At 41.7% G+C, this 26,591-nt stretch overlaps 1 protein-coding gene across 1 annotated transcript in view; it reads right to left on the bottom strand.

Moving 5' to 3' along the window:
• Nucleotides 1-14,070: 14,070 nt before the first annotated feature.
• LOC134431553 (protein fem-1 homolog C-like) overlaps nt 14,071-26,591 on the bottom strand; it is a 101,831-nt gene continuing 89,310 nt past the window's right edge. Inside the window, 4 exon segments of the mRNA XM_063179560.1 lie at nt 14,071-14,204; nt 14,207-14,352; nt 14,354-14,546; nt 14,549-15,370. Of these exon segments, the coding sequence (XP_063035630.1) occupies nt 14,071-14,204; nt 14,207-14,352; nt 14,354-14,546; nt 14,549-15,370 (1,295 nt within the window).

Genomic DNA, 26,591 nt, shown 5'->3' with positions numbered 1-26,591 from the left:
TACCACTCAGACGAAGAGATGTACCATCTTCTTGAGGGACCCAGCCGGATCCACAAAAGAGAAATAATAACAGGTATAACTATCGCAATGCTGCTCGGCCTGGGAGCAGCAGGAACGGCAACGGGTGTCTCAGCCCTAGCGACCCAACACCAAGGACTGTCCCAACTGCAGACAACGATTGACGAGGACCTGCAGAGGATCGAGAAATCCATCTCCTATCTAGAGAAGTCAGTCTCCTCACTCTCAGAAGTGGTCTTGCAGAACAGGCGAGGCCTGGACCTCCTGTTCATGCAGCAAGGGGGTCTGTGTGCTGCCTTGAGAGAGGAGTGCTGTTTCTATGCAGACCACATGGGAGTCGTGAGAGACTCCATGACGGAACTCCGGAACAGACTGGCTCAGAGGCAGAAAGACAGGGAGGCCCAACAGAGCTGGTACGAGTCCTGGTTCAATCAATCACCTTGGCTAACCACTCTGATTTCTGCCCTGATAGGTCCATTGGCGATGCTGTTTCTAACAGTCACCTTCGGACCATGCCTGCTGAACAAGCTGGTCTCGTTCGTTCAGAGTCGCCTGGAACGGACCAACATCCTGTTCATAGGGCGACGACAACTGCTGTGAATTCAACCAGAGAATTCAACCAAAGAACACTGCCAGTCACAAGATTTTCCAAACTTGTCTGGCAAAAGCTTACTCAGGTTTCCCAAAATCCCTTTCCCTTGTCAAGTTACAACCTTATACCTCAATTCAGTATCTATGTACATGACTACCTCATTCATTTGTGAAAAGGGAGGGAGAGATGTGGTAGCTAGGGAAGAGGCGCTGCGGAAGACTTCGCGATGTCACGGAAAGCCAGGACCCTCGGTTCCCCATAGATAAGACCCTCAGGTACTCATAGATAAGAAATTAACATAGGAATGTGGTCCCACTAACAATAGGAATGTTGCCCCACTGAAGCCAGTAACTTGCCATCCCTTACCCAGTACTTTTCCATTCCCTACTAACCATAGGTAAGAAGGACAAACCCCTTTTTGACGTAGAGACCCCTAAGACTATAAGACCCCATGAGAAGAAGTAATAAATGCCTTTTGACCGTCCACCACATTGGTGTCTGCGTATGTCATTGGCCCGAACGGCCCTAGAGAGAGGGCTGTCGAGCTGTACCTCAGAACCAGGTCGCCTGCCTTGATCTAGAAGGCAACATGGGACATGTGGGGACAGAACCTGTTTCCATTGCTGGGGTGACAGAGGGGTTGCAGCAGTTGACTCTGTGTGAAGCTGAGGTGAGCTTGACTGGGAAGGAGTGCAGGAAACATCCAATTCTGACTGTTCCAGAGGGCCTGTGTGTCCTTGGCATAGATTGCCTCAGGAGTGGTTATTTCAATGACCCAAAAGGACATTGGTGAGCTGTAGAAGCGGCAGCTGCTTGGCCTGCTCAACCTTAACAGCAGCCCTTTTCCTATGGGAAAGCACATACCAAAGGATCATCTCCAGCCATAAATGCCTATGTGAGAATGCTTTGTGAGAAGCCTGTGTGGGACGTGTGAATGTTTTTTGATAAGAGCAAGAAACATCTTCTCTGTTTGCATGCTGCTCCCTCTCTTACTCACTGGCTGCATAGTTTGATCCTAAACTTGTACACAGGAAAAACATAAATACTCATGTGCTTAATAAAGTGATTCTGTTGACTCAGACCAGGGTCCGTGTTTTTAATCTCTACAGTGGGCTTTTGGGATAGCTGCTGTGGAGACAGAAGACATTGGACAGTTAAACACCTTGCCTGGTCTCTCAGAGGACTCTTCTGCAGTAGGACTCCTGAGGGTGGAAGAACAACAGGTACCAATCACCACCACAACAGTACATAGTTGGCAATAATGCACCAATTGAGACTCCATGATCACCACCCAGAAGATGATCTGTGAACTGGAGAACCAGGGAGTTGTCAGTAAGACTTGCTTACCCTTCAATCATCCCGTATGGCCTGTGCATTAGTCTAATGGAGTATGGAGACTAACAGTGGACTATCATGGCCTGAATGAAGACATGCCATCACTGAGTGCTGCTGTGCCAGACATGCTGGAACTTCAGTACAAACTAGAGTCAAAGGCAGCAAAGTGGTGCCACCATCAATGTTACTAACACATTTTTCTCCATTCCTTTAGCAGCAGAGTGCAAGGCACAGTTTGCTTTCACCTGGATATGTCACCGATATTCACCGAAAAGTGGTCAAATAAATCTCCTTACCATCAATGTAGCATTAAGTGCATTATTTATTATAGGCCCAGTCTCACAGGGGATAGCTCCACCTTCCATGCACACCAACTACTCCAAGTGCGTTGCTTATAGAAAGTCACTACATGCATATTATAAATGCTCATAACCATAAGACCCTCCCCAGATTTCCAAATTCAGTTTTTCAGGGTTATTTTTAAAGTCTTGTTTTGGCTATATCTGCATTCCTAAGCCAGGTGTCTTCCCCTTATTGTCCTTCTGTTCTTGCTGAGAAAGCAGATCCTGCATACCCTGTTTCTTTGCTAAAAGTACACAGACACACTAGAATTTGGATTAACCTTTTTGGTATTGTGGGATCTCAGCACCTCAGGACTGATGTGCAGAGTGACCGAGACCACCCTTGGGGGGCTCGGGAGTCCTGGAATGTTGCCAGAAGTGTTTGGTGGCTGGACTTTGATCCTACACAGGAGACAACACCTGTATGAGGATGGGAGGATTTCACTGGGGTGAATGGTGAAGGGATAAGTTAGTTAGAGTGAAACACAGGGTTTAAGATTTCTGTACAGGGGGGTCTAAAGAAGTAAGATGGAGGAATTGGGGCGTGTCCTGTCCTTCTTCTTCTTCTTCTTCTTGACCTCCATCTTCTGTGGTGATGTTGGCACTTTGGGATTGGTTATTACTAAAAGTGCACTGGTTAATAAGGGTAAAAGATATTGGGGAAAAATGATAAATATTGTATACGTAATTTCGAGTATAAAGATAGGTGACCGCCCCGGGGGCTCTCAGTGTGCTCATGGCTGGCTGCTGTGCAGACCTCTGTTGGGCCAAGAGAAAATCTTTTAGATAAACAATTAATAAACACCGAGACTGAGAAAAGATCTGAAGCCTCTTCTCGTCCTTTGAAGCGCGGGCTGTCCAAGGCCACCCCGGGCCTTTCCAGGTCACCTAAACAGCCGGGAAACCGACAGGTATCAGAGGGGTGTGCAGTACACCTGGAATCGACCACCCCAAGGGGTGGAAGCACAGTCCTACCATCTGCTATGGACTGATTTAGACTGTACTGGAAAAGGATGAGGCTCCAGAACACTTACAGTACACTGATGGCATCACTGTGTGGGGAAACATGGCAGAGGAGGCTTTTGAGAAAAGAATCCAGATTCTCCTGAAAGTGGGTTTTGCCGTTAAGCAAAATAAGGTCAAGGGGTCTGCCCAATAAATCCAGTTCCTAGAGGTGAAGTGAAAAGATGGACACAAATTTCAACAGAGGTGATCAGTAAGACAGCTGCTATGTCCCCATCGACTAGCAAGAAGGAAACACAGGCTTTCCTAGATGTTGTGGGTTTTTGGAGGATGCACATCCCGGAGTACAGCCAGATTGTAGGTCCTCTCTACCTTGTTACATGAAAGAAAAGCAATTTCAAGTGGGGCCCTGAACAACAGCAAGCCTTCGAGCAGATCAAACAGGAGATTGCCCCGGCAGTAGCCCTTGGGCCAGTCAGGACATGACAGGATGTGAAGAATGTGCTCTATACCACAGATGGAAAGAATGTTCTGTCCTGGAGCCTCTGGTAGAAGGTTTCTGGGGAGATTCAAGGACAATGGGGTTAGGCATACAGAGGATCTGAGGCCAGATACACCCCAAATGAAAAAGAGATCATATCAGCCTATAAAGGGGTTTGAGCTGCCTGATGCCTTAAAGAACCTAGAAATAAAACAACACACTTTGAAGATAATGTTAGTATAGGAGGTAATATAAAGGCTGGTCTTTATTAGAGGCCTTCAGGGGCAGATAGGGAAAATGTCCACAAAATGCCCACACCCACGTGGGGTGAATACAGTTTTATAAGTTTAGCAAATTAGCAAATATTAGCATATTTAACAAAAAACACCAATTAGAGACATAAGAGGTAAGGTAATTTCCCCCAGTTCAACCCTCTCTAAATCCTCCCCCCTCAGATGGAAACTAAACTTTGTTTATGAAAATGTGTCTTGAAGAGCTGTTTTTTAGCCTTGGTTCCCAGAAAGAACCAAGATAGGATAGAGGCCTTGTATTCCCCAGGGCTTGTGAGACAGAGTAAAGATCCATTCTGAATTAGGTGAAGTGTCTAAGAGAGGGGAAAAGACTGTGAGGCCAAAGCTGAAGGAAGAACTCGCATGCCGAGACAGCAAGGAGACAGAGAAAGAAAAACAGAAAAGACCACAAGGTCGATTTGCCCCCAACTTAGAAATTCCTTTGATAAAGAAGAACTGGTGCTAAATGTCACACGGAATGAATATGTATGAACTTATTGTGAAACTGTATGCATATGCATTTGGAAGGGGGATAAAAGAAGACCCGAGGTCTTCAGAAGTACGCATGCCTTGTTGGGGGACTTGCGTCCGACGCGTTGTAATAAAGGCATACCGGGCTTTACAACTTTTACAAAGTTGTGAGGTTTCTTCTTTTCTCCGCAAAACACTTGGAACTCTGGAATATATTTTGTCTTTCTGCCTAAGGAAAAGGTAGGGAAAAGTACTGCGACTAGCTACTAATACAATAATAGGCTACAAATATATATGTGAAGAATACAGAGAATATATAAAAGGAAAAAGGCAAAAATCATTCGGCATCAGCCTCAGAAGTGATTGGCACTGAAACATAGCTTCTTCTGGCACCCCAACTACCAGTGCTGGGCTGGATGTTGAAAGGAAAAGTCCCTGTTACACATCATGCTACTGATGCTACCTAGAGTAAGTGTATTGCCCTCATTGCACAGCAAACTCAAATAGGAAATTCAAATCACTCTGGGATCTTGGAAGTCATCACAAACTGGCCTGAAGCTGAGAGTTTTGGATTATCATTGGAAGAGGAAGAAGAACAGGTGATGTGCTGAGGAGAGTCCACAATATAACCACCTACCGGAGACTGAGAGGCAATACACTCTCTTCACCGACAGATCCTGCCATATCGTAGGAACCAGTAGGAAATGGAAAGCAGCCATATGGATCCCTATGTGTCGAGTCACAGAAGCTACTGAAGGACAAGCTGGATCCAGTCTGAGTTGAAAGCTGTCCAGCTGGCTTTGGACATAGCCGAGTGAGAGAAGTGGCCAACAATCTACCGCTACACTGACTCGTGGATGGTAGTAAATGCTCTGTGGGAGTGGCTGGGAAGGTGGAAAAAGGCCAATTGGCAGCATAGAGGAAAACTGATTTGGGCTGCCAAAGAGTGGCAAGACATTGCTACCTGGTTAGAGATGATGACAGTGAAAGTCCGTCATGTGAATGCCCATGTGCCCAAGAGTTGGGCTAATGAGGAGCACCACAACAATGAACAGATGGATTGGGATGTCAAAACTAAGGTGTCACAGGTATATTTGGATTGGCAACACAAGGGTGAGTTGTTTCTAGCTAGGTGGGCCCTTGATGCCTTAGGTCATCAGGGAAGAGATGTGACATACCGATGGGCTCATGACTGAGTGTCAGAGACTGGAAAAGATTGGTCTTGAGACATTTTGGGATGCCTGTGTGTGTGTGGTAGGAGGGGCAGGTCAGGCCTTGCCCAGGTGAGGCAGTGAATTGCCCCACCCCCCAGCCCAGAGCTGGAGCACCTCAGCCCCACAGTGTCTTGTCAATCACAGCATACTGGAGGCTGCCCCAGTCTAGCCTAACCCAGCTCTTGAGTGGCCAAGTGACTAGAGGTCCCACTATATGTGCCTTTATATAACTTTTCTATCTTTCTCTCTTCTCCTTCTAATTCTCTTTTCATAAAACATTTTGAGTAACATAACATCAAATGGGTTTAAAGGTTTCTAAGTTAAATGGGCTAAGTTAATGCTAAGTGTTTTATGTTGAATTGGATATTGTACTAAATCCTTTGCCAAAGTTCTTTGATTTTCTATATTTTGCTGGTAAACTTTTGATCTCTTGAGAATATCTGGTCAGTATGTCTCCTGTGCATCAATCCAGAGTAAAGGAACCTCATACAACCTCCTCTCCTTGCATTTAAATGTTTTGGGCTGTTACACTGAGGGGTGGACTTAACCACAGAAACCATAGCTCAGGTAATCCATTATTGTGAGATGCGCACTGTGATCAAGTAAGCTAAGCAGGTAAAGCCCTTGTGGTATGGGGAGGCCTGGCATTTCGATTACATCACACTTCCACAAACCCTCTAAGGCAAGCATTATGTGCTCACAGTGGTAGAAGCAACCACTGGATGGCTAGAGATGCACCCTGTGCCTCACGCCACTGCCTGGATCACCATCCTGGGCCTTGAAAAACAAGTCTTGTGGCAGCATGGCACCCATGAGAGAATTGAGTCAGACAACAGGACTCATTTCAAGAACAGCCTTATAAACACCTGGGCTAGAGAACATGGTATTGAGTGGATGTATCATATTCTTTATCATGCACCAGCTGCCAGGAAAGTTGAGCAGTGCAGTGGACTGTTAAAAACAATACTGAAGGCAATGAATGGTGGGACCTTCAAGCAGTAGGATCTGCATTTAGCCAAGGTTACATGGTTAGTCAACATCAGAGGTTCCACTAATCGAGCTGGCCCTGCCAAATCTGAACCCCTGCATACAGCAGACAAAGTCCCTGTGGTGCATATGAGAGATATGTTAGCAAAGACTGTTTGGATTTATTCTGCCTTGAGCAAAGGAAAACTCATCCATGGGATTGTTTTTGCTCAAGGACCCGGTTACCCTTAGTGGGTCATGCAGAGGGACGGGGTACACGTTGTGTGCCTCAGGGGGATTTGATTTTGGGCGAGAAAAGGCTGTAATATTGGAATGCCTATGTACCACTGTTTGCTGAATGTTACTGCCACTACATGTTGTAATTATCATGGACAATGAGAATGGACTGCTCCTTGTTTTACCAATCACGGAGCAAATGAACTCAATTCATATCCTAGGGGGTAGTCAGAGGCTACTGAAATAATTGTATTTGTATATAGTTGTATGTATAGATATATGTGTTTACAGTTGAAATATATTATTTTGGGCACGATTCGATGATATGGAAAAAGGGGTAGAAATGTCCTGGGGTGATTCATGTTATTGTGTTCCATATCCATCTGCACCCAAAAACTGTTACTGTATCTTTAGACCCTACAAATGAGAACTTTGTGGGGAGGGGACGTTATCATGGGCACTTTTAAAATCATCTGTCACAGGCAGTTTCCGGGTCTTTGACACGTGGTATTTTGCTTTACTGGCTATTTGGTCGTTGCTTGGCAAAGGCTTTATCTTTTTGGGTTCTCTTTTTGTTCTTTCTTCTTTTTTCTCGTCTCAGAGAGGGTGCCTTGGGGTGAATTCCACGGGCTCCTGCCTGTTGCCACCAAGTGGGGCAGGCCTCGCTCCAGCCCAAACTGCTCCTGTGATATTCACATTCTCGGAACAGAGAGAGATTCTCTCTCACAGGATTTTTCCTGGAGAAGCACAGAGATAAGCAGAGAAAACAATTCTTATCTCTACTTGCTGCTCCTGTAGTTTTTGCACATGTGGAATGTGTTAGGAAGATTGTTTACCTGAAGCGATTTGGTTAATTGGACACCAGTGAAGGTTGTTTTGATTCCTTGGCCAATCAGGTTAAAGCTGTGTCCTGGCTGTCTCAGACAGTCACGGGTTTTATTTAATATGTATCTTTTGTATAGTATAGTTTCTCTTTAATATAGTATAGTATAATGTAATATAATATAGTCTTAATAAAGCAATTGTTCAGCCTTCTGAATCATGAAGTCAGATGCCAATCATTCCCAGATGTTGAGGTTGCCCTAAATTCGATATGCTCCAACCCTCCAATGGCACTTGGCCAAGGAGAGAAGACCATGAGTCGCCCCAGCCCAGCCGCCTTGCCTTGCCTGTCCTGTTGTTTCCTGCCACAAGGAAGGTAAAGTCCCTCCACGAGTTCTAGCCCTTGATCTGAAGAATATCAGTTGGAGTGCCAGCTATCGGGGAGATAACCAGAGCAATGGGGAGGCAGGGGGAAGACTGACTCCACCTTTCCCTTTGTCCTTCACACCACATGCTCAGCTGTGGAGTGCCATTTTGAGGTGGGGGGCTGTCACTGGCATTTTTGGGTCTCTGTTCTGGGGAGTCCACAAGATTTAGCAATTTTGTATCTAGCAGTTATTTGCTGTTATTTTTTGCCTGTTGCTGCTCCACTTAATAGTAAACTGTTATTTTTTTCTCTTATATCTACTCATATTCATTCCTTATTGGTGGAAAGGGATTGTTTGAACCTATAAAGGGAGGCAACTCATTCCAGTGTTTTACTTTAAATTATCTCAAACCAAGACAAAGTACAATGCAAGGGCAGATTGGATAGGCAGAGTGGACAGCTGAGTTCAGTGGGGGTGAAGGCAAATGAAGTAAATTTCTTCCTTGGCAGGGAGAAAAATATAATTTTTTTGAAGGCTCTGCAAAGGGATCTGGACAGGTTGGATCAATGGGCCGAGGCCAAGGGTATGAGGTTCAATAAGGCAAAGCGCCATGTCCTGCATTTGGGTCACAACAACCCCATGCGATGCTACAGGCTGGGGGCAGAGTGGCTGGAAAGCTGCCCATTGGAAAAGGAACTGGAGGTGTTGGTTGACAGCCATCTGAACATGAGCTAGCAGTGTGCCCAGATGGCCAAGAAGGCCAATGGGCATCCTGGCTTGTATCAGAAATAGTGTGACCAGCAGGACCAGGGCAGTGATTCTTTCCCTGTACTCGGCACTGCTGATGCCACACCTCAAATCTCATGTTCAGTTTTGGGCACAAGTCTTATGAGGAGCAGCTGAGAGAGCTGGAGGTTTTCAGTCTGGAGAAAAGGAAGGGCTGAGGGGAGACCTTACCACTCTCTACAACTACTTTAAACAAGGTTGTAGTGAAATGAGTGTTGGTCTCTTCTCCCTAGTAACAAACAGTAGGACAAGAGGAAATGGTCTTAACTTGTGCCAGGGGAGGTTTAGATTGGATATTAGGAAAAATGGTTTTACTGAAAGAGTTGTCAAGCATTTAACAGGCTGCCCAGGGACATGGTTGAGTCACCATCCCTAGAGGTATTCAAAAGATGTGTTGATGTGGCACTTAGGAACATGGTTTAGTGATAGACTTCACAGTGATAGATTAACAGTTGGACTGGATGATCTTAAAGGTGGATCTGTTGCCCGATTGATAAATGACACAAAACTCAGATAAGTTTTGTGGGTGCTTTATTAAGGGCCCGGGGAACTGGGGGACTCACGTCCCAAAGTCCGAGCCCCCAAATTCACGTATGGGTGCTTCCCTCTTATACATGCGATTCACAACAAAGTCTCCAAGAAACAGTTTCCCATTCCCCTTGCCTGGTCACAGACCCCTTGTGATACATTCCTTGGTTCACAAACAAGATCATTAATCCTCTGCTTATCTTATTCTAAGAGCATTGTATGCTGCCTCCAGACAGGTTAGCATTCTTACTTTCCTGCACTAGTTTAATTATTTATTAAATCCCTAAGACTACCTGCTAGGTTACACACAAAACCCAACACACACTTTCAACGGCTACAAAACTACTTTTTAACAAACCAGTTCACACACAACTCACTATAATTAAATATTTTGCTAAATTTCATTTCTTTTCCAACAGATCTGGATGATCTTTTCCAACCTACACAATTCTATGATTATAAGTCATCACAGCTGGAGCAGCACTTCTGCACAAAGAGAATCAGAGAGAGTTGGAAAATTCAGAAAAACGGATTTTGCATAGGCATAGTTTAGATAGTCGCTCAGACACTTCCAGACTAAACATCCATCATCATCTGCAACTACAGAGAGATGAATAATGATGTAATTCCAATTCTTTACTTCTGAATAAAATAATCTATACTTGATTCTGTAAGTTATCTATGTAACAATTATTTTACCGTGAAAGTTCTGGACCAGTTTTCCTCATCCAGTGCCTCAGCTCAATGCTGTTTGTTACCAATTAAGAATCAATCTAAATAAACTCTGAAATGAAGTGTAAACTGCCTTTTAAGTATGACTACTGTGCATAACTATAACAATCTCAAAATTCTGATGCTGATGTTCTACAGAACAGAAGACATTTTAAGACCTCTTTAATAAGAATCTTAACATAATTCTCTCATCCTGGAAGTATTTTTTTCTCTTTTTACATAATGGAAGCAATAGGTAAGAGACTTGAAAAGCTATTAAATAAAGCTATTAAATAAAAGCTATTAAATTAAATTGTGCCACTTTCTTGGAAAAGTGTTTATTGCTTATTTATTACAAGATCTTGCTAGTTTTATTTATGCTTCTTGCTAGTTTTATTTATGCTATAAACAAACACAATTATGTTTTGACAGAGCTAATAGCATGTCCAAATACATTTTCTAGAAAAAGTGAAAGTCTCTTGTATCCTCTAGTTTAAGACTTTTCCTTACTGCTGCCCATCACCAGAATTCAAAGGTTTGGTTGGAGCATAGTATGAGAATGAAACACGATAGTATGTTTCAGGTATAATGATGAACAAGAAGATCAAAGCCTAAATCTGCAACATTCACATTTAACTATTCATACTCAACTGAAAAAGAGGTTCAGCAACCAGTAACCCTGAGGAAAACAGATATATGGACTCAGACAGATGTCATCCAGAGCATATTTTTAATGTAATCTGCATTTAGAGCCAAAAAAGAGTAAGAGTAGAGAAATATATTTGTTTTTTTGTTTTTTTTTGGTTTTTTTTTACATTATCATTGAAGCTAATTTTAAAAAGAAATTGCAGTATTTCAATACATGGAATTGATATATTTGAGTTTATAATTCAAATATTTCAATCACATGGAATTTCTCTGCACAGCAAGTCTGTGATACAATGGAACACAAAGAGTTAGTTAAAACCAAATGAACAATAACTTTTCATTCTGCTTACTGAGGGTTCAACAGTAACTTTCATCCTCATAACAAAAAAATTTAAACAATGTAAAAGAAACTATATTTAAGTCTAGCACGTCTCCATCACATTCTTCAGTTACTTTGAAACATGAAATACCACTTCATTGTGGTCATAGAACACAGAAATTAGTGTTAAGTCTTTGTACTCACATTTGTCAATATTTGAGAGTATAAAAGGCATTCCACTCCATAATTCAAAGCACAAGGAAGCTATTTCCAGAGTAGTCATATCCTGCCACTACTAACTTGCAGTTGATGTAAAACTGAGAACAGGCATATGTCTTTTCTATTAAGGTTTTTATTCTTTTTTTAATATCTCAGTAAGAATTTTGCTATAGCATTCCATTCCTTCTATAAGATAGTGTTTTATAAAAGTGAAATACACTAATTTCAACCAGTTTCAAAAGAATTGGTAAAAGAGATTTGTTGGTATTTAGGTAATATATAAAAATACCTCCTATCCAAGGACTGTTGCAGAGTATGCATGGGACAAGTAACCACACTCTTGCCTTGCATTTTAAAATGTGCTTTCTACCATGTGCTTAACAATCAGAACCTCAGAGATACTACAAACAGCTGGAATCTTGTTACTGACAGAAGCAATATAAAAATAGGAATATAATTTTAGAATTTGACAATAACAGCTTTTTCATTTTTTATTTTTAACCACAATAATTTTCTTCTTCCTGGCTGAAGTATTTCAGTGGAACCCCTGGAAGAATGCTTTGAGTATTTATTTAAAAAAAAATAAATCTAATTTCAGATGTTTCAACAAGCAATGGGCTATCAATATCCTTGTCTTTAAAAATACATACCTGCAAATTATTTAATAAATTTTTATATCTATATTTCACCCCTATAGAGCATACCATTTTTTCCTCAACCTTCTGAATATCTTTATGGGTTGACAACTTGAGTGCAATGTAGTTTAATCATTACAAATCAGAAAAAAAAAATCAGCCAATTTAATACAAGATTACTGCTGCAGATTTGCAAGAGAAGCAAATAGGATTTTCTTATACACAGAATTTCATACAGTATAGGTATACCATGGAACAAACACATTAAAGTAGTTTCAAAATAATAGCTTAAAAGTGGCAATATACAAATAGCATTACTTTCAACATATCTTTATTTGAAAGTATTACAATATTCTCCCCAAGAATGGCTAAACTTGTTGGCTCCACACTGAATATTAAGAGAAAACACAAAACAGCCAAGAAGTGAGGATGAATTTTTATGTATACTCTTTTATACTCTCAAGACATTCTTCGACAACTTAAATCACAAAAGAAAAATACTCCACCATCAAATTTTAGAAAATTCTCCTAAATAATTTTTCTTTTCATCTACTTATTTTGGCTTTTAAATACCTCTATCACCAATAAAAGCCTAAATCAACTTGTTGAGTTTCTGGAGCAAGAAACCCATTTACTGCCCATCACTGAAATGAAACACCAAGTCAACAATATTCAATATGCTGGAATAATAAATTTGGAAGTAAACTATATTCTACTCAACACAAATTAATTTCACTTAGACATTTGCAGGGCTAATGTGCCATAATAAATTCTACTACTGATCAACAGTAAAGTGCTGAATTATATTAAATACCTGAATCTCACTCTCCTTTATGAAATTTTTTATAGATTCTTATTGAGTCAAAAGACCCCTTTCTGTTGTGAAACTTAAGCTATTATGCAAATATTATAAAAATAGGTAAGTTTAATTAGGAATTATATATTCACACAAAAAACTGCTTTTTCTTAAATACAGCTGACATAATAAGAGATAGAAAAAACATGCATTTAAAAAGATATTTGAAATTAAGAAGAGGAGAAATTGCTATAGAATTTCTATTACTCTGCCATACAGCCATTTACTATGTTATAATGATACTGGTGATGCCAATATTTCTGGACTGATAAGCATCACACCACCAATGTGCTTTAGTTTCTTTTGTAGCTAAAGAAGTTGTTTTGTAAATTTAAACTATGGCATACACTCTAATGAGAAATAGATGAAATGTATAATTAAGTTTCTGGTTCAACTTTGAACAAGCTTTTTATCTACTCACATAACCAACACAAGCAAGACATTAGTGCAAAAGGGAAGCTGTCATTTCTACATGATCACTACTCTTTCCCTAACTGCATGATGTGAGAAAACAATTATCAGATTAAAAGTTCAAGTGGATTAACATGAGAACAAGAGAGATTTTTTTTCTCCCAAATTTAGCACTGACTTCCAGAGGATCAGCAGGAAAGCAACATCAGTTACAGCTAGAATAAAAAAGTTAAACCCCAGTTCAGAAAGGTGATATGTAGGTCCAAAATTTGTAATGCTATGAAGGCAGCATGCTCAAAAAGAGCTCCAAACAAAACTGCAAATCAAAATGGGCATTTAAGTTGAAATTGTCCAACTGCTGCATAGAATTTTTCATCACAAACAGTCACATTCAAGTCACTGCATAGAGAAGATAAAAAGCACTTATGGTAGTTGCAAATGTTAACAAGTCCATAGAAAAAGAACAGAGTCAAAGTAGAAATGCTCAAGCTAAACCAACAAAAGATGACCCTCCAACTGTATAAAATCCACACAACAGTTGTAGTAAAAAGAAATCAGTGGAAAATATTCAACTTGGTCCTAAACATCTGACAGGAAAAAAGGACCAGAATAGACAAACCTATGGCAAACAATTATAAGTCTAAATATAACACTATATTTCTAAATAATCCAAAAACTATAACATATGGCATATTCAAATACTGGTTAACCAACTCTGCAGATGCAATTCTAACATCGCTTCAGAAAATGAGAGCAAGATGGAGCAAACTAAAGGAATACTGATATGTTGCAACAGTGCACCAGAAAAACATTGTCACCAAATCATGCTTCAACAACAGCACTCTAAGCCTGGACACTACTATCTATGAAGCAAAACAAATTTCTCTAGCTTTTCAGGGATGTGCCCTGCATAGCATATGTTATGATTCACTATAACACGAGCAGCAAGACACTGCAATGTAGTATGATTTATAGGATGGATTAAGTTTTTGCTATTTTTTTCTCATCCAGTAGATCACTAGCAGTTTGTTTATGCAAGTTTGTGGCATCAAAGTGTGAACCTGACTGGATAAGAAAATTCATGATGCCTGGATGGTTGTTCAGTGCAGCAATATGTAAAGGACTGTTGTTATCAGAGTCTGACATTTATATTAGCACCACATTCCACCAAGATAACAGTAACTTGTAGAGAGGGGAATTTACAAACTGGGTAGCGACCCACACATGTAGTATTCTTGTCAACAGCAAGGTGAAGTGGACTGAAGTTATTCTTCCCTCTAGGCTGAAGCTTAAGAAACTTATATATAGTCTGTTTCTTAAAATGCTCCTGTTCTGAGGTGCTTTTCCCAACAAGCAAATTAAATGCAAAATGATCGAAAGTGCTTTGTTTAGCTGTATTGGATCGTGAGGACACTGGATTTGTTTCACAGCCCGCTCTATTTCGAGAACACTTTTGCATAGTATACCCATTAGATCATCAAATGTGACAGTAGCGCCTAGCAGGCCTTTTGCCTTGTCCTGCAGCATGAAGGAGAAGAGTTCAGCAAATGATAGCAAACTGCTGGCTGTCATAGGGCTCAGTGGATCTAGATTGCTCTGCTGCATGTCCAAAGCATATTTCCATAAGTTGATGCATCGTTTAAAGTTTCCAGAGTCTGCATAGACAGCACCTCTGTACCTAATATAGTAGGATGTATCTGGGTGAGAAGGACCAAGAATATGTTCTCCAATTAATAGTGCTTGCATTCTCATCTCATCAGGATCTGCAATAAGATTTTCTAGCTCTTCTAAGCTGTTTACTTCTTTAGCATAATCATAGGCCATAATTAGTGTTTGTGGTACAGGTCTGTTCAGGATACTAATCCTATCATTGTATCTCATTTCCATAGCTCGCTTCCAGTATTTCAAAGCACCAAGCAGATCTCTCTTTTTGTCCACAAATGTTGCTCCTAGAAGTTCCAGAGCATTTATACATTCTATCTTACTAGTCTGTTCATGTTGGGTCAGGAAGTCCACAATATTTGTGTGGCCTGTCACACTGGCTGACAGAAGAGGAGTCATTCCATAGCCATCCTTTTCCATCTTCGCACAATACTTGAGAAGCATCTTCATGATCTCTAAATTTCCAGATTCTGCACAGTCATGTAATGCAGTGTTTCCTAGCAAAAGAGGAAAAACAATTACATAAATTATAATTAAATTATAGTCCAGATATCACTCCATTAATAGGTAAAAAAAATAAAATTTGACATCTACAAACTATGAAAGGCTTAAATGACAAGTTAAAAACATTCAAGATCTGATTAAAACATCATGGCTACCACACAGTTATATAAACCAAAATGCTTGACATTGTTACCCAAAAGAATTAAACAGATTTTAAGGACATGTCTCATTTTTCAAAACTTAAACTAGAATTCTCTACCACATGAGAAATTTTATATCTGCTTTCAAGTATAAAACAGAAACCTAAGCTTGCCACCTTACGTGGTTACATTTTCCCTTCTTCCCTTGTCAAATTTCCTTCATCCCTATCTCTATTCATAATTTAAAAAAATAATAAGATCTGTATAAAAATTAAAGCTGTGCTAACTCAACACTGGCCTTGCTCACTGCTGTACTGTACCTCTTCCTCTCTCTTTCATCCAAAGCCTTTAATTAAAGTGTTCCAAGGTAATAATTGTACATAAAGGCAAATACAGCTCATCACAACAGGCCCTTCATATCAGCTGGGGCCCCAGAGACTGTCAGAATATTCTGAGGGACCAACTTATTTTGTCAAGCCTATGTATACACACAGACAAACTATTTCTAGTACTTTATTAGGTCTTTATTCTGAAGTCCCACATAAACCCCCCCTCTGCTCAGGATTCTCAAAAGTTAAAAAAAACCCCAAGTCCCCAAACTCAAACAGTGCCTTCAACACACAGCATCCAGCCATTTGTCTTATAAGTCTTATCATTTACAATAAGATTATTTCTTATGAAGAGAACATGCAATATCATGCTAAAGGCATTCAGGTGGCACTCATACTATGTGGTGAAATTTCCAGCAAGCAGTAATGGCAACTGACTGCAAAACATTAGTAGCGAACTAAAAGAAATCATTGAACACCACAATTAAATATCAAATTACTATGCTTTAAGTAGGAGAAAGTTTTGCTTAAGACCATACCTGAGTAGTTCACTGGGGGAGACAGGAAAATGGACAAACAATAACTGTCTCCGTCCTCACCACCACAATAAAGCTTCTTGGGGGTTTTATTGCTTTTAAAATTACACAATTTAAACCTAGCTTCTTTTTCATATATGCTACAGATTCAGGCATACCAACTCCCACTACATTAACATGAAAATAATTAACAGCACACCCATGTAAGAATCCCACCCTCCCACTCCCCAATTAGAATATCTTGTACCATCAGCCTTGCAAATTCTGGTTAACTGGCTTCCAGATCATCATTATCTGTCATATCATCAGCAAGTTTCCACATCCTCAAATCAGAGAACCCTTTTCCAAGGATTCTGTACATTCACAGTCATCTGATTTGGCTTTTAAAAAAATCTCAGAGACAGATTTTCATAAACTTTCTCATTTGCATTTTTGGCAGGCTTTTTTCTATGACGCTGACATGGTTTGAGAGGAAGTAAGTTTTCTGGGATATGCTGTGGTCACACCAATGGGGTTCAGATTTGAATATTGGCACCTGGTGTGGCCACTGAGGACCTTGGATACGCCTCTGAGAACACAGGGGTTAAAAAGCAGAGCACTGCCCTGGGAAGCTCTCTTGGGTTTCCGGCGGGAAAGACTTCGGATCTCTCTCCCCCGTCCAGCTGCTGCTGCTGGGCGGGGGAGGGGCAGCCATGCAGCTGGGTGAGGTAGGCCCGGGGCTTGGACAGAGATGGGAGATGAAGAGGCCCTTGAGGATGGAAGGGTGGAAAGACACCAAGAGGCATCGGGCAGTCCTGTCCCCCCCGCCTCCCAGGAGAGAGAGAGGGTGTCTGAATTTGGTAGCAGCCGGCTGAGAAGGAGAAGGGGGGGGTGCAGCGAGAAGGTGCCCCCAGGGCAGTGTGGGAGCTCTGAACAGGCAGAGACTGAGATTTTTAACCCTTTTCTTGCATGATGGAAACCTGGAAACCTTAGAAATGCTAATCCTCCTGGAGCTGAATGAGAAGAGAGATAAGAGATAAGAGGAAATGGGCCTTGAGGGAAGTGGAGAAGACTCTTAGGTGGGTGGAGATGATGGAGTGGCCTTTTGGCTGGACTTTTCTTGTATAGCCATGGACAGAGCTATTTTTTTTCCTTGTGACACAGAGACTGCATTTAGGGGGAGGCAATGGCTCGGAGCCAAGGGAGTGCAGTCATGTTATGTGCAAGAGTGCATGAACAGAGGCAACAGGTGAGGAGGGTGGTTGGTGCCCTCGCTCTTCAGTGGAAGAGAAGATCTCTGTTTTTGAGACCACTCGGCCTCAGGGGGTGAAATTTGGGGGGGACAGGTGTCCCGAAAGTGATAGACTGTGCTCTTTTTTGGAACTGGACAAAGCATCCTTAAAGGGAAAACCCTAGAAGCAGCCCTGGTCCATGCACAGTGGTGAGAGCACTGGGCATGGAAGGAAGATGTCACGATGGCAGATGTTCTCCGGGCGGTGCCACGTGTGACAGGAAACACAAGAGGTCTCAACTGTGTTTCCAGGGGAAGCCTATGGCACAAGAGGGACTCCTCACCCCTTGATGAACTGAGAATTGATTATCTAAAGGTGGTGATGGACTGAGAGTTGGTGATCTGAGGGATGGATGCATTGGAAATTTGGTGTGAGGAGGAGGAAATGTTTATGGAAGGTTTTCATTTCCCCCATGTGTTTCTTTTTACTTATAGTTGCAGTTTAGTTAATAAAGTTTTCTTTTCTTTATTTCTAAGTGAGAGCCTGCTTTGCTTATTCCTGGTCACATCTCACAGCAGACACCAGGGAGAGTGTATTTTCATGGGGACACTGGCATTGCGCCAGCATCAAACCATGACAGACACCAAGACACTGAATTGCAGTAGCCTTTTCTTTGGCTTTTTAGATGTATAAACAAAACTGAAGTAGGTAGGGAAAGAAATCAATAGGGCTGAAATCTTCAGCTGATGTTTGGGAAAAGTGCATTTTGAGGGTATACAGTCTCCTAATTTCAGCAACTTAGCTTAGACTTACCTTAGTACATTTACCTTAATGTACTCCCTTCCTCCCCCAGGCTGTTATCTGTAGAATGTGCAGTTTACCTTTTACATTAGAGTGTTTAGCCAGTAAAACTTAATTTGGTCCCTAAAGTGTGCCTGTGATTTGACTTAAAAGCTAAACAGGGCATCAAAATAAACTGAAAAACTGAGGAAGACACTCCACACAAAGCAGCATCCAAAATTATCTGTTAGATCAATACTCATGAAACTAAAATCAGGTCTTAACAGGAAGTGATTTTCAGTCTCAAATACCCTAGGCAATCTTTGTCACTAATGGAGAATTAAATCAGTGACAGGAGCTTGATCAACACATGGGTCTGGTCACACTACAGTTTCTACAGAGACCAACAAATTCTCCAATCACAGGAACGGATATTTTTTCCCAAATTTAGGTGTATTAAAAGTTTGGTTTGTCAACTGCAGTTTATTAACTAAAATTCCTTTTTTTTTTTAATTGCGCAAAACTGTTCATACCTCCAGACTGACAAGCATGAGATCTTTAAATTCCTAAGATGAAAAGAGAGCAAAAGCAGACAAATAGACAACTAGCTTACCAATATACACACACATTACAAAAGTAATCTTGCTGTGCTGGAAAAAGCCTAGTAAAAACTTTTCTATAGCTGTCAACCCAGAAGCAAATACTGACTGTCTCCTCAGGCCATCTACACTTCTAAAACACTTACTGATAAAGCCAAAACCATATCCATCTGGGTGTGGCCAAGCCATGAGTTACTGTAGCCAGTTTAGGGTATATTCAAGTCCATGCTACCTCACTCACAGCAGAGCTATGAAACACTAGAAAGGTCTTTTGGGGGCTGCCAATTCCAATGCCACTCTAGACATGGCCTGGGGTGAAAAAGATTCAGAACTACAAATGTTTTTACCAATACATGTCAGAATGCTGTGTTAGCTGGGCAAATTAAACATTTAAATTTCAAAATATTCATATACATATTTTAAGTTGTATTTGAGGTGCCAGTTGATTTTTAAAAAAATACAACCTCACAAAAATGTTTTATTGCAGACCATATTGTACCATATTGTACTTGTTGAAATATTATAGTCATCCTTAAGTCACAACTATTTCATCTTTACATATTATCATTCACAATCCTTTATTTCTACCTTCAACTCAATATTTTTACAATATTAAAAGTCATAACAAATGCATATTACAGACAAACATATCAAAATGCACTAGTACCACCAAAGTTCTTACAATTATTTTACAACTATTGATATACATATTGCTATATTTGACAATAGGATCAATGGCAACTATTCATATTACACATTGTAGATCCATCACCACATACCTATGACCTTTATGCTCTTTTATCAGTTACCATAAATATATGCCATGACACACTAATAGTGCAAAAAAGTCATACAAATTAGGCTTAGCCAGTGCCTCCATAATCCAAGAACACACCAACAATTTATACGGCATTAATTTACAATGAAGCTATGCATAACACATGGAAATATTCCCACATCACCAAGGATTTTCAGTATTCTCCCCATCTGGATTTCCTTTATTAAAAGACTTGCTTTTTTCTTACTATCATAGTTATTTACTCAAAGAGTGGTTACTGAAAACATATCAGGAATAGGGTAATTTCTAGTTACTTATAATGTAGTAGGCCTTGGAGACCACAATTACTTCAAGCAATGCACAAATTAATAAATGTCCTAGGGTGACATTATGATGCTTGTATCCCCATTCATGTTTTCTGTTTATGTTGGATATTATGTTCTGTGCCTTCAAGACTGGCTCTGAAGAGCAAAGTTTTGTTTTGTTTTGTTATCAGCCTGCTCCCCCACAACTGGCAGGACACAGAGACAGGGCAGTACATAATGCAACTTTTGCTTTATTTTGCTCTTGCTTTTGCTTCTGCTTGTTAATTAGTTTAGCTAGGCATTCCGAATTTTCCCTGGACTGTTTTTCTTTCCCTTTTTTGGAACCACTCGAGCCTGCTCCAGACTGGGACCTGGGAAACACTGAGAATTTGCACCTTGTGGCCTGCAGCAGCTACCCCCAGTGCCGGAGGGACCGATAACAGAGCGACCACTCCCAGGAGAGATTTTCTGAATTTGTCATCTTTTTCAGAGCAGTGAAAGAGTGCTGTCATCTGGTATTGTTCATTTTGTGTGCTGAGGGGGGTGCTTTGCCTGTTAAATAACAGGTTCTTTCCACTTCTCTCCGAGGATTCCTTCCCAAACTGGTTGGGGGGAGGGGCCGCGTGGATTTGCTTTCTGGAGGGGCCCCCTTTGGAGGGTTTCTCCCAAATTTGCCCTAAACCAGGACAATTAATGAAAGTGATCACCACTAATTTTTAGCAGCTGCACTTCAGTTTGACTGGATGCAACGGCAGCAGGAAGGAAATATAAGAATACAAGCTTCAATAAACCAAAAGCGGACATGGGCAGATAGATGCGTATAGAATTGCCAAGTTAAACAAACACACAGAGACACACGCCCCTCAACCTTAAGAATTAACAATAATTCCAGACATCTACATAGTAATTATGAAGTGTTACATTTGTGAGGACATGGCAGTTAGCCTTGATATCTAAGTCAAGGTCTATGTTCCACAATTTACCCATTTCAAAAATATTGCATCATCTATAGTGACAGGAATAAACAGTGCCTGAACATATCTATGCAATTCTGCAGTTAAGGCAATCCAATTTTTGTACCAATTTCTTTAGTAAAAATTTTAAATCAACATTATATCTATTGCTGTATGAAAGAGCAAATAGTTTCACGTTTCTTTCTAGCCCTACTTTAACAGGGATAATATGAACTTTACACAAATGCTTGGTGTATCACAGAACTAATTCCCCAACTATCCAGTCTTGCAACAAAAAACCAAACAAACAACCCAAACCAAAACAGTCCAAAAAAAAAAAAAAACCACCAAAACCCCCCCAACAGGAAGCTCATCAAGGGAGGTGTGTCTAATGAGATTGTGTCAGAAGCTAATTATTCTCAAAATAGGCTGATAGCTTGTGACATGGGAAAGAAACTGATTTGGCTTGATTTGCAACCAATATTAACTACATCTACTAAAGTTTGCAAAATTCTTAATCAAAATTCTGGTAAACAAAACTTTTTAAATAAAAATACTTTTTTTAAAGTATGATAGCAATGTGGTACCAAACTAAAGATCTCTTACTGAAAATACACACTCAGCTGCTGAACTTTACACACTGGTCAATCTTTCAAATTAAATAATTTTTTCTTTGTTTGTTTAAAAGGAACTGAATGTATATTTTTGCAACCTCATAGATGAAATTAATCACCTTCAGAAAATGAAATTGTTCATAAAACAATTTTTTTCATTTTTTTAAGCAGACCACTTGAAGGAAATAAGTCCTCTAGTAACTTTGACTTTTGAAGAAAAAATTATTGATACTTACATGCATACAAACAGGCCATGCAAAAGAAAACTGGTTTACATGTCTATGCTCAGTATACTTGACAAAGGAAAATTAAAGGTCTGTCTTTCTTTGTAAAAAGTAAAAATTGCAAAGAGCTATTAACCTCAACAAGTTGTTCTATGTTCTGTATAGAATAACCGTTCTCTCGGTCACAAAAGTACTTAATGATAACTCATATTACCAAGGTTAATAATACAAAGTGGAAGTAAGGTATAAAATGTTGCAAATCATTGACTTTCAACAGAAACGATTTTTTGCATCTGAAATATGCTTCCTCGAGCTTCAGGAATAGAAAGTGAATTACTAAACTTACAGCTGCAATTTTTAAATTAAAAAATAGAATGCTCATCTGAAAGCCTAAATGGGAAGTGAAAACAGCTCATTTCCAAACATGATTCTGGCACACTGATGTTGTGTGCCTCTTTTATTTTTAGGCTTCTTATGTCCATACAAGTTCAAATCTAAGGAAACAAATTTTATTTAATGAAAAAACCCCATCTTTCAGTTTATGCACATCATCTCACTTTCAGTGAGGTTGGTTTTACTCTTTTATTGCAGGCTACTTGTACTTCCTTATCTCATGCAATAGCTTACTAGTGCTAATCAACTCTTCCCTACATTCTTGAATTGCAAACAGCAAGTCAGAATGAGAAACAGCTTCAAACATTAAGTGAACTCCAGAAACATACAGTAATTAAAAGGATACTAATGTCCCTTGTAAAACACTGATTAAGTGAAAATTTCATCACCCGTATAGTCAATTCAAACATCACATATAAGTGTGGTTATGAAATGGTACCACCTAGCATTCCCCTTCAGAGTTCAGCATATTCAACCCCTTTGTGAAAGAGCTTAATATACAGTAAAAAGTAATAAACATCCTATCAATCACTTCAGGACTGTTGAAAGCAGAACAAAAAAAAACCACAAAAAAAATCTGGGAAAGCCTGTCTCAACTGACAACAGAACTAAATAAACATGGCCCTTTTCCAAAGTCAAGAGACTCCATGTTTACATCAAGGGTTGAAGCTTTATCATGAAGAAAGTAATTTAAGTGTACATCACAAAGTCCTCATGATGTGTCAGAGAGCTCCAACTGATGACCACAGTAGGTTTATCCTGGGATCTCTTATATTTGAGAAAGACATTTCTGTTTATGCGACTTTTATGATTAACCTTTGATGGGAAGAGTCGTAGCTTCTACCACTACCAATACTCCTTCCCTTTCAGGGTTCATATGCATTCTTCTGCGTCCTAAGCATGGGTTCCAATTATACTGAATCACTGAAGCAGCTATATAAAATGCCTGTCACAAAGACTGTTTATCCTGATTCTAAACTTGATGGTTTGAGTTTTGATTTACATACCTGTGCTGGTTTAAAAACACAGCTAAAAAATTAACCCCCACTTAAACTGCTCTCTTCGTGTCCCTCCCATTGTCCCCCCTCTGGTGAAAGGGAGACTAAAAGCAGAGATTCCATGTTAAAAACCATTTACTTGAAAAAAAAAAACAAAAAAAACAAAACGGCAATGAAATAAGAAAAATGAACAGTAACTGTAGCAATGTATTTGCACAGTTTAGGCCACAGTGTATTATTATCAGAGCCCTCTGGAATTCGACGAGACATAAATTGTGCTAAATTAAGAAAAAAGAGGCTGAGAAAAAAAATGCCAAGACCACAAGAACTAAATAAAGGAGGGCTGTGAAGCACCTGGATTGTAACCAATCACATATCCTGAAAAGTGCATGCAGAGCCCGTGGACAAGATAGAGGCACCAATCAAGGAATGCGTGATAGACGTGTGCAGTAGTGTTAGAATGTATAACTAGAACATAATGTAAACAATAAAGTGGCTTCTGCTTAATCGCATTGGTTAGTTGCCCAGGAGTCCTGATCTCCCGCAAGCTGGTGACTCGACAACGTGATGCTGCAGACCAGACGCTTTGTTTTCTGAAGGGGGTCTCCTGAGCTGAAAAGGCAGGAGGCCCTGTGCAGCGGTGCGGCGGTGGTGTTAATGTCAATCGCCCAGGCTAGCCGGCCAGCAACCGCTAGCAGCACAGGGGGGCACTTGTCCTGATAGCTTGGCTTCGGGAGAGCGCCTCAAGCAGGCACCTTGCGCTACGGCTGTAGGCGCTGCCAGGTGCGGACGAGACCCGTAATCGCTGCGATGAACAGGAATAAAGAGCGCTCTCCATTTTGGGGCAAAGTCCGGCTTAAATGATATCCAGGGAAGCCAACAAAACGAAGAGAGTTTGACGGTTGATACATGTGGTTATAAAGGGAGTGGGTGGTAGGGGTGGAACTGGCACAGAGACCAATGGGAATCCAGGGGGAAAGGGGTACAAGAGATTGACATACACAGGAGATCAATGGGTACAGCAAAATGGGGGGGCCCCAGTCCCTGACCCAATCACTTCAAACCCTGGAGAGAAGCTTCTGTAGAAAAGGGAGTGAGCAGGGAGTGACAGGCAGGGCCCTGGGGAGGAGTAGGAGAAAGGATACATTGAGTTGTCAGGGTAACCGGGGAGGAGTACAACTGGATACATTGGGTGCTATGGGGACCAGAGAGATTGACACTAAACTGGCAGAGGAGGGAGAAACTGGGGAGAACTGTCGCAGACATTTTTTCATAGAAATCCTTTCTTTGGGATTTGTTCATCTTCTGGGAAGCTGAGGGCCCAGAAGAAGAATGTAAACAATTGTTATCGGCTGGTGTGGAATGTAACAGGTGCAGCGGTGATTGGTCTTCTGTGAGTGTTTGTATTTGCTGACCACTCACAGAAAGAGTTTGTCCTTGCTTTCTGCTGGACACAGAACTTTGTTGTTCATTTCTTTTCTATGCTATTCTTAGCTTAGCAGCCTCTGAAACTTCTCTCCTTATTCTTTTTAGTATAGTTATAATGTATTATATATCATATATCAATAAATCCAGCCTTCTGATCATCAACTAAGATTCTCATCCACTTCTCTCACCCATGAAGACCTCATCAGGTCGCTGTAATATTTGGTGACCCCTCGTGTCAGAGCAATATTAATTTGATAAGACCAGAGGAGCAAATTGCTGCACTGGGTAAAATCCTGTATGTGTAGCATGTGATGGTTGCTTTGAAGTGACCACAGAAGTGGATTCAAGCCAGGAGCTGAAGAACTGAAGATCCTGATTTGGACAGAGTTCACAGCCAAGGCTGACCACAAAGAGAACCTGAAAACCCTCCGGGAGAGGTTCAGAAAGAGCAGCCGAACCGTGGAGTGGGCCAGAGCATGCTGGACTCTTTCAAAAGGTACTGTTGGCTTTTCCCTTCCTGATGAACCAGCCCTCAGAACTTTGTGGCTGTTCGTATGGAAGACACATGCCTTGGAGGAAGAGGTTCAGTTCTCTCCTTCAAAGGAGAATCTTATTCCCCTCTGGCAAAAATGGTGTAGAGAAGATGGATTTTTTCTGTCAGCAACAGATCTCTATGAGTTCTTTCGATGGGCAAAGCTTTTTGGGTTCTTTACTGATGTGCTATACGCCTTGGATCTTTTCTTCTGGGAGTGCATGGACTCCATTTTCCAATTCGTTTGGGGTCAGGGGTGCGATTTCCCTCCTGTCTACCCAGCATTTAGAAAGCTCTTCCCGGTTTTGAAATGGAGAGCAGCTGTTTTTCCATGGATTTCTAACTGCTATGGGCAGGCCCCGTTTCCACCGTCCCCAGTGGGAGAAGACCCGGTGGGGGATGAGTTGGGGCCTCCCAGCCCCCCCTGCTTCGCGGCGGGGGGGGTGAAACTTTGCCGTGCGAAGAAGTTTTTTTTACTCTTTCTCCCGAGCCTGCACAGATGGAACCTTCTCTTCCCCCACCTTCTCTCCCGCAGGGGGAATGGGAGTGGACGGTGCTGCCACAGCCGGTCTCTCGGACCCTGCCCCGTTCAGAGATGGGGGTGGCACCGGTCCCCGAGGCCTCCCCGCCCCGCCGGCACAGTCGCCTGTCCGCGCGATCCCGTCTCTGCCTCTCCAGGTGGTTCCGCCTGCGGCTTCACCGGCTTCCCCGCCTGCGTCTGAGAATGCAGAAACAGCACTTCCTATGCCTGCTGAGTTGCTAGGCGACGATGACGCGTCTCCAGCTTCTGGCTCAGTGGAGGAGTTGCTTTCTCCAGACCCTTCAGCCCCCCCGCCGCTTCCACCGGCCTTCCCGCCGCCTCAGGCTGAGACGGTCCCTGTTCAGGATGGTGCTGGAGACGGCGCCGAACCCACGGGACCCTCAGAACAGCCCGCGGCCACTCCTACACCCAGCGTGATCCCCCCTCCGAGTGTTTCGGGTTGTCCCGGGACTGCCCCTGCAGCGGCCCCAGCGGCTGGTCTCTCCTTCCATGGAGCGGGGGGTGCTTGCCAGCTGACTGTGGGGGCAGTGCATCTGCCTGCGTTCAAGATCAGCATTCTCGGTGGGTTGGGGGGTGGTTTTTCGGGGATTGTCCCATGGAGGCTTCCATCTCTGCTGCCTCTCTTGCGCCCTAGTGGCAGGGGGCAGGTGGGTCCCAAGAGCTCTGCCTTTGGTCCCCAGCCCAGTGGGAGTGATGCCATGGGGCGGATGGAAGATACACCTGATGCATTTGCATTGCAGGGGAAGAGGGCACAGATGGAGGAGACCATAGCTGGTTTGCTGTGGGAAACAAACATCTCCAGACCCTAGATGGGATTTCTGGGGAAGGCTTCTGTTCCCTCACTGCTGGCATG

This window comes from Melospiza melodia, chromosome W, assembly GCF_035770615.1.
Source record: "Melospiza melodia melodia isolate bMelMel2 chromosome W, bMelMel2.pri, whole genome shotgun sequence".
NCBI lineage: Eukaryota > Metazoa > Chordata > Aves > Passeriformes > Passerellidae > Melospiza > Melospiza melodia.
The sequence above is the reverse complement of the archived record's forward strand: the minus strand, read 5'-3'. Positions and strand labels throughout refer to the sequence as shown.